The sequence below is a fragment of the Trichechus manatus genome, unplaced genomic scaffold, assembly GCF_000243295.1.
Source record: "Trichechus manatus latirostris isolate Lorelei unplaced genomic scaffold, TriManLat1.0 scaffold00227, whole genome shotgun sequence".
Taxonomy (NCBI): domain Eukaryota; kingdom Metazoa; phylum Chordata; class Mammalia; order Sirenia; family Trichechidae; genus Trichechus; species Trichechus manatus.
Window position 1 is genome coordinate 1,441,871 of NW_004444163.1, and position 9,608 is coordinate 1,451,478.

The 9,608-nt window shown below is 39.0% G+C and overlaps 1 protein-coding gene across 1 annotated transcript in view; it reads right to left on the reverse strand.

The window, feature by feature from the left end:
• The window catches only part of JHY (junctional cadherin complex regulator), an 80,931-nt gene that overhangs the window by 24,537 nt on the left and 46,786 nt on the right, over window positions 1-9,608 (reverse strand). Inside the window, exon 5 of the mRNA XM_023742972.1 lies at window positions 3,151-3,812. Within this exon, the coding sequence (XP_023598740.1) occupies window positions 3,151-3,812 (662 nt within the window). The remainder of the gene's footprint in view (window positions 1-3,150; window positions 3,813-9,608) is intronic.

A 9,608-nucleotide genomic window follows, 5' to 3' on the forward strand; every position in this document is an offset into this window, starting at 1 on the left:
GACTGTGTGGATCATAACAAATTATGGATAACATTGCAAAGAATGGGAATTCCAGAACACTTAATTGTGCTCATTAGGAACCTGTACATAGACTAAGAGACAGTTGTTCGAACAGAACAAGGGCATACTGCATGGTTTAAAATCAGGAAGGGTGTGCCTCAGGATAGTATCCTTTCACCATATTTATTCAATCTGTATGCTGAACAAATAATCTGAGAACCTGGACTATATGAAGAAGAACGCAGCATCAGGATTGGAGGGAGACTCATAAACAACCTGCAATACGCAGATGACAACCTTGCTTGCTGAAAGCAAAGAGGACTTGAAGCACTTACTGATGAAGATCAAAGACTATAGCCTTCAGTATGGATTACACCTCAACACAAAGAAAACAAAAATCCTCACAACTGGACCAATAAGCAACATCATGATAAACGGAGAAAATATTGAAGTTTTCAAGGATTTCATTTTACTTGGATCCACAATCAACGCCCATAGAAGCAGCGGGCAAGAAATCAAATGACATACTGCATTGCGCAAATCTACTGCAAAAGACCTCTTTAAAGTGTTAAAAAGCAAAGATGTCACTTTGAGGACTAAGGTGTGCCTGACCCAAGCCATAGTATTTTCAGTCACCTCATATGCATGTGAAAGCTGGACAGTGAATAAGGGAGACCAAAGAAGAATTGATGCTTTTGAATTGTTGTGTTGGCAAAGAATACTGAATATACCATGGACTGCCAGAAGAATGAACAAATCTGTCTTGGAAGAATTACATCTAGAATGCTCCTTGGAAGCCACGATGGCAAGTCTTCATCTCATGTACTTTGGACGTGTTATCAGGAGGGACCAGGCCATGGAGAAGGACATCATGCTTGATAAAGTAGAGGGTTAGTGAAAAAGAGGAAGACCTTCAATGAGATAGATTGACACAGTGGCTGTTAACAATGGGTTCAAAATAGCAGCGATTGTGAGGGTGGCGCAGGACCGGGCAGTGTTTCATTCTTTTGTACACAGGGTTGCTATCAGTCAGAACTGACTCAGCAGCAGCTAACAACAACAACAACAGCAGCAAAATTGGAGAAGCAAAACATAGCAGTAAGTAAGTATAACTGAGAATTATGTGCATGTGCACATGCCAGAAAAAAACAGTCAAGAGTCTAAAGGGGTTGCTGATACTTAGTATTTTCATTATTATACCAATGCAATTGCTACTCACAACTAAGTATTGTGGAGTGGACTGGGCAGAATGAAGAGGAATAGGTAGAACACTCTACTGTTACAAGCCTTTAAGTGTTATCTGACTTTTAATCTATGTGCATTCATTATCTTAATAAAACAAAAATTAATTAAAAATAAGAGAAAAAATAGTATTAGAAACGAAAACAAGGACATAACTACAGATATAGTAGAGGTTTAGTAATAAGTATATTACGAAAAGTTTATGACAATAAATTTAAACACTTAGTAAACACAATATTTTTCCTAGAAAAATATAATTTATCAAAATGACATGAGAGGAAATAGAAAGTTTGTAAAGACATATGAATAAGTAGTTAAAAATCTACCCACAAACAACAAGAACAACAAAGCAAAACAAAAAACATGACCCAAAGTTTTATAGGAAAAGTCTATCAAACCTTAAAGTAATAGATAATTCCAATTGTATATGAAGTGTCCTAGAGGATATAAAAAGAGGGAATAGTCCTCAACTCATTTTATAAGGCTAGTATAATCTTCCTAACACAGCAAGACAAAGCTAGTGGTAGACAGGACAATTATATGCCAATCTCACTTTCGCACTTGGAGATAAAATCCTAAACAAAGTGTTAAAAAATAAAATCAAGCAATTTATTAAAAATACAGTATGGCAAGCTAGATTAACCCTAGGAATAAAAAGATGGTGTAATATTAGAAAATCTGTTAATATATTTAATCACATTAAAGGACTAAAGGAGAAGATTTTTCAATTGATGCAGAAAAAGTATTTGATAAAGTTCAATTCCCATTTTTGATGTTAAAAAAAAAAAAACCTCTTTGCACAAAGGAATGGGAAGAAATTTCCTATCTCCTTATCTACCAAAAACCAAGTATGATTTTTAATGGTAAAAATGTTAAGAAGCACTCTGCCTAAAATCAGGAAAAAAGACAAGGATGCCTGCTATCTATCAGTTCCTCTTCTTAGGAAGCTAACTCTGAATCTTATTAGATGTGCATTCCATATCACCAGATCTAGCACTTAAATGCCTTCTGATCATTCCTATGTGTGAAATTGTCCCCCTACCATAAAAGTAAGCTCCTTGAAGGTTCCCATGCATTATGCTTTTGTTGTTTCTTCTATAGCATTTTAGCACTACATTCGGCACATTTTAGGTGTGTAATAATTTGACTGAATGACATCAATACATGTCTCCTGAAGTGATTTTTAAAACAAGTTATCTTTTTTCTGATTATAGGACTACAGCTGCTATGTATTACTATATTATGTAGGGAACTTGAACAATTTGGAAAATATAAAAAGTAAATAAAAATAATACCAGTTACTCTTGCCAGAGATAACCACTACTGATATTTCTGTGTATTTCTCTTCCTTTGTGCACATTTTAATATAGTAGAGGCCCTCAGTGTAATTTTTGTACCCTACTATTTTCTTTTTATAGAAGTATTTCCTCATACTATAATTTTTAATGTTTATATGATACTATATATCATAATTTATCTAAGTATTTTCCTATTGTTGGGATTTTAGATCATTTCGGTAAATGATGCTATTTTGGGGCATACATATTTGTCTGTATCTTTAGATTATTTTCTTAGGATAGGCCATTACAGTATTGGAGATAATTTGTTTCCTTTAAAAGTTACTTGCAGTCCTCAAAATATACTGATCTATTTTGACTGGGTCTCTCTGACCTTCTCCGCTCCCTCCAACTTCTAGTTTAACTATGGTGGAAACCAATAGAGGATACAGGGAAGAGAAAAGAAATAAATCAAAAGGGGACTCTTATAAGCAGGAATCAGAGCCAAGGGAGGTGTTAAGTGGATTTTTCCTCTCACCTGACCACTCTCCTCTTGCCTTTGACCAACAGCCTATCATTTCTCCTCTAGAAAACCACTTGTGCTAAACCTTTGAGGAAAGGGAATTCTTACCATAACATTTCTAAGTTCTTATATTTGGTCTCTGCATAAATCCATTTGGGTTGCTTCTTATTTTCAGTTGCTTCGTCAACATTTATGTTATAAACAGGCTGAGAGCTTTTCTGGCTCAGGGGCACTTGTGTCTTCGAAAGTTCATTAACATAGTTCAAGTCCATATTGGAAAGCGCGTTGACATGTAGGTGCTGATACGAAAATCCTTTCTCTTCTTGGTCTTTGTGCCCCCTTTCTTTATTAATATTCATCACTGAGTGAAAGTCAGTGGAGTTTGTATATGGTACCTTGTCAAAAGCCTGTTTTGGTGGAGCAAATTTACTGGAGGTCACGTTGGGATTCTGGCTCCTAAGTGCACTTGAGTCTTGTAAATCATTGTCAGGGGCATTCGTAATCACAATTGAGTCATACTTTTTTGAAGTGTCAAAAGGCTTATTTTGGTTTTCCTGCTGTCTGGGCATGTCATCCTGGTTTACTTGACTGGCAACTAGCTCTTTAGTCATTAAAGCTTTCAGGCCATTCTGGCGTTGATGCTGTTTTCGAATCTTGTGCTTGGCTGGGCTTCTGGAAGTTTGCTGGCCGTCGGTTGCTTCAGAAGGCTGACGTCTGGGCACATTGCTTGATTTTGTGTTTTCATATTGAGACCAATGTTCCTGGTAATTCTGAAAAGATGTTTTTGATTAATGTAAAAATAAAAGATTGACACTTTTCACAAATTTTAAATGAGTGTTTCTCAAACTGGGGGTTGTGACTTCTGGGACAGTGACCAGGGAACTGAAAGGAGATAAGAGTACAGAGGGTCCTTTCCCAATTTTAGGCAACAGAAAGCAATTAACTCCTGGCAACTTTAGATTATGAGCCTGGACAGAAATAGAGAGTGTAGAATAGGCTTTATATTAAGGACAAGAAGTTGACTTAAAAAGTTGTAAAGTGTTCTACTATGGGGGTGGAAGTGGGGGGAAGCAGCTTTATCTTCAACAAGCTGCATGCAAAGAAAGGGCAAACCTACCTAAAATACGCAAGCTTATTTTAACTAAGATAAATATTTTTTAAAAATCTTAACTTTAAAAAGAACATCAAGAGTTTGCTTTCCCAACCAAGTACACGTTTAGTATGAACTACAATTCAAATTATCAGGTCTTATTCCTCCAAGTCAGAAGCTAGAAATGACCTCTTCACTAACTGAAACAAATTAGATTGTATTCAGAGGACTATGAAAGGACATCTGTGAAGCCACAAGGGTTGTTTTGCTTCTGTTCGTTAATATAGCCTGTACTTAGTCAATCAAACATGTGGGGGAAATATTTCAATTTCAGAACAGTCTTTTTGCTTTTCAAAGTCGTGTAACAACAAAATGTACTCCTGGCATAATAGATACACTGTGTAACTATATTGTCCTACATAACCATTTAGAAATATTTCCCAAGGAATAAAGCCCTCCTTAATTTGTGAAAAACGAGCTGAGTTAAGAGGCCTTTGGAAAGAATGATTAAATGCTTATTGAAAACAGTAAGATGACCATTCGCATCAGCGTGTGATAGAACTGCAATATATTTCTGCACACACATATAAAAAATCTCCGTGGTCTGTATCTATGCAATGTTAATCAAAAAATGCAAGTTATCTGGATCATTCAGGAAAAAAGTCTTGAAGCGAATAAATCATGTTTTTGCTCAAATTGTTTTTGCTTGCTCTGAAGAGTGATCAAATTATTGCAATGAGTTCAATACTTATTTGGCTTTTCTGATATAATTGCTAAGACTCGTTCTATTCCTGTATAATATTGAACGGTATTCTATTTCAAATAAAATCTTATAAGGCTGAGATTGTTAAATTTAAATCAGTAATAGTATACAATATTACTTCTTATGTCAGATTTTTAAGTAAGGATAACTTCTAAATTGAAATTTATAGTATGTTCTCCTTAGAATTTGAGCTTTCCTGGGGATTGGCCACGTTCTGATTAGCTCCTGTAAATTTTAAATTTTTCCCTGCAGTATTCCAAAAAACAGACAGAAACTTCTTTTTCTGTGTTCCAATTAGGAAAAGATTCTTCCTTCCATGCAGTATATTGAGTTGCATGGGGAAAAGGTGGCAAGAAAAGCTCTGCAAATAGATAGCCCCCAGAACATCCCTGCTTGTAGCGGATCCAGAGGAAACTTGCTATTTTATAGTCCTTTAACTGTGTTCATGAACCACAGCAGCTCTTTTCACGGCTGTCATCACTGTTCATGAAGGCCAGCAAAGCCCTCCTTGGCTATATCTATTAGTATTAATTGATGCTGATAATGTTATCCTGTGCAATATTTGTTCAGCCTTTAATTGCACTGGAGTCTCTGATGGTGCAAATGGTTAAGTGCTTGATTACTAACCCAAAAGTTGGTGGTTAGAACCCACCCAGAAGAAACTCAAAAGAATGGCCTGGCAATCTGCTTCCAAAAGGTCATAGCCTTGAAAAGCCTATTGAGCACAGTTGTATGCTGGCACACGTGGGGTCACCATGATTCGGAGCTAACTCGACAGCTACTGTTTTTTGTTTTTGTTTTTGTTTTTTAATTGCTCAGCCCTTTACTCACTTGAGAAACAAGTGACCAGAAACTCTTTTTCTGCTGTAATCTGATTGTACTTTTCCTAGTTCCATCCTCACTCCCACCAAAATAAAAGAGAAAAACTATCAGATATTTCTTTTCTAGGGTACCAGGTCTGAAATCTTGGGTTACCGCTTGATTTTAATCATGTTATTATGAAAATTCAGATCACAATAGTTCTCTTCACAGGGTGCTTTGTCAACAAAGCCAAGGACTCATCATTTTATGAAACTTTAATTGTCTCAAGTGTTAAATCTGCTATTCACGCAAATGTACATGCCCAGAGATGGCATTTCAGTCCCTAGAAAGGAAGATATTTATGGGCTTGATGGGATTTCGCTCACCTTCCAAGTAGCCTACTTGAGATCTGGGGTTTACTGAAGATTTATTTCCCTACAATGGAGGCATCAGGTGTCACTCTTTAGGTGGCAAGACCTGAGTTCCCTGAAGTTAATATACAAAGCCATTCTCAGGCTATTTAATCTCCATCAGCACTGAAATCCTCTATTTCATCCTGCTCTCACTGGGGTTCTTTTATTACCAACGCTGGCAATCAGGACATGCTACATGCACTCAGAGTAACTGCTTAATGACAGTCGGTCTTCACGTTACACACAGAGCAGGGGCCTGTGACTGGAGCTTAAGCACTGGCCATTCCTGATGCTGGGATGATAATTTCTTAGTAAGACCTGTCCTTAGTTATTAATGCTCATTCATCCTAGCAAGGCTGAGGGAAGGCTGCCTCCTACCCTGTGAAAGGTAGTGTCTGGCTGTTTCTCTCTTACTGCTTTCCTGCTGACACAGCATAAGCAGAGAAGAGAATGCATGCTCTGATCTCAACCAGAAGTGTCACCTGATGTAAAACAAATGCCACACTTGCTCTTAGTTACCCTGACTCACCCTTGGAGGCCTGAGAGTTGTGCCTGGGCTCCAAGATCAGCTCTGACATGGAGAAATTTCTGTTGTATTTATTAACAATAAACATGAGTACTTTAAGCCTGGGTTATAAATCCCGTCTGATCATGTTAAGAAAACTAAGAACACAGATATTGACTCTAATCTTCAGTGTCAGTAAGGAAGGATTCTGTGTTGAGAAGGATAAAAGAAGCATAGCAGATGTAGTGATAGCGTTGGAGGCAAAATCAGATTAACAGCTCTTTGGAAAGGTGGGAAAAATTCCTCAGGATGTGATTAAAAGGACTTTGACATTCACCATGGAAGATCCTACATGGAGACTATTATACCTTTTTCTTGCCTGGAAAATCAAGAATTATTTTAGAGACAAGAAAGAAAACACCCTATTTTATCCTTTGAAACCTTACTTAACTGGGGAAGTTCCTGTATATATTTTTCCATTGACAACATGTTCCTTGCCTGGGAAGAGTCTTTCTTCTGCTAGCATCACTGCTCAGCAAGGACTCAGTTCTGAGATGTGGAAAACCTGCGAAGACTCACAGGAGCATAAAATGATTCAGGACCATAAGACCTGTGTGGCAAGGTTAAGCGAACAGGGATTACTTGGTGTGCGGTAAAGATCTTAGGCATGCGTAAAGGACCCTTCCATAGAAAATGATGATGGTGGCCACCAACTCTCAGGGTTTCAGAGTGAAAGGTCCCAGGCTTCAGTTGCCTCAGGGCAATTTTGTCCTCTCAGCTGCTCAGGCACAATGTCTCAGGCACATCTTCTCTCTTTCTTTTGCCCTATATTTTCTCAATCTCTCCAGCATATAAATGTGTTTAAGCCTCTCCTATTAAAAGAATAAAAAAAGATGAAAGAAAGCCTTACTTGATCCCATTCTTGGATGACATTCTAACTCTCAATTCAGAGCTGAAGTGTGGACTGCACTGCTCTCCATTTCCCCAGCTCCACTCTGACCTCCACACCCCGTAGGAGGGCCTTTGTTCTCATGGACCCTGGGAACTGCTCCACCAGGCCACCAGTGACCTTTTAGATGCCAAATTCTATCAGCCTTTTATTCTTTAACTTTTTATTTTGAAATTATTTCTAACTCACAGAAAGATTGCAAGAATACTACAGAGAACTTCCAAATATCCTTACCCAGATTCATTAATTTTTAACATTTTATGACATTTGCTCTTCATTCTATTCTCTCCCTGCCCATCCTTAAAGTCCTACCATTCTCTAGGGCCCTGTTCTCGACCCTGTCTTCTTCTCCCACTACCCACAACTCCTGGGTCATCTCAGCAGTCCCCATAGTTTCACACCACCACCGAGTGCTTATGATGCAAATGTGTGTTGCTAACACAGATGTCTCTCCTGTGTCCTAACCCCAGATGTTCTCCTTCCCACAGGTGCCTCCAAACTCAGTGCCAGGCCCACTCATCCTCATGCCTGCTCCCCTTTCAGCCCCAGCACCAAAAGCCCTCCATTCCTCCATTAGTGGTATTGGTACCACTAGTCAAACATTTAGGAACAGTTCTTTCTCACTTCCCTTCCCTTGCCCCCATATTTACCTCCTAGCCATCTTTAGGAAGGGAATGTGGGGGATTAGGAGCTGTCCCAAAGGAACCCTGGGGCATAATGGTTAAACACTTATCTGCTAACCAAAAGGTTGGTTGATTGAACCCACCAGGTGCTCTGTGGGAGAAAAGACCTGGTGATCTGCTCCGGTAAAGATTACCAAACCCTAAAACCAAACCCGTTGCCATCGAGTCAATGCCGACTCATATCAATTCTATAGGACAGGGTAGAACTGCCCCATAGGGTTTTCAAGACTAATCTTTTTATTTTCCCCCCATACAAAAATTTATACATACATTGTTATATGACTCTAATTGCTCTCCCCATACTGTGACAGCACACTCCTCCTTTCTACCCCTGATTCCCCATGTCCATTCAACAAGCTCCTAATCCTCTCTGCCTTCCCATCTCACCTCCAGACAGAAGCTGCCCTTTTAGTCCCATGTATCTACTTGAGCTAAAAGGCACACTCCTCACAAGTATCACTTTATGTCCCACAGACCAGTCCAATCCCTGTCTGAGGAGTTGGCCTCAGAAATTGTTTTATCTGGGCTGATAGAGAATCCAGGAGCCATGCTTTCCAGGGTTCCTCCAGTCTCGGTCAGACCATTAAGTCTGGTCTTCTTACTAGAATTTGAGTTCTGCGCCCCACCTTTCTCCTGCTCCATCAGGGACTCTCTGTTGTGTTCCTTGTCAGGGCAGTCATTGGTGGTAGCCGGGCACCATCTAGTTCTTCTGGTCTTAGGCTGATGAAGTCTCTGGTTTATGTGGCCCTTTCTGTCTCTTGGGCTAATATTTTTCTTGCGTCTTTGTTGTTCTTCATTCTCCTTTACTCCAGGAGGTTGGGACCAATTGATGCATCTTAGATGGCCGCTTGCAAGATTTTAAGACCCCAGATGCCACTCACCAAAGTAGGATTCAGAACATTTTCTTATTAAGCTTTGTTATGCCAATTGACCTAGATACCCTCTGAAAGCATGGTCCCCAGACCCCTACCCCTGCTACTCTGTCCCTCAAAGTGTTTGATGGTATTCAGGAAACTTCTTAGCTTTGGTTTAGTCCAGTTATGCTGACTTCCCCTGTAGTGTGTGCTGTCCTTCCCTTCACCTAAGATTATTCTTATCTACTATCTAGTTAGTAAATAACCCTCATCCTCCCTCCCCACCCTTGTAACCATCAAAGAATGTTTTCTTCTGTGTTTAAACCTTTCCTTGAGTTATTATAATAGTGGTCTTATACAGTATTTGTCCTTCTGTGACTGACTAAATTCACTCAGCATAATGACTTCCAGCTTCCTCCATGTTATGTTTCACGGCTTCATCGTTGTTCTTTATCCTTGCATAGTATTCCATTATGTGAATAAACCATAATTTGTTTATCCATTTGTC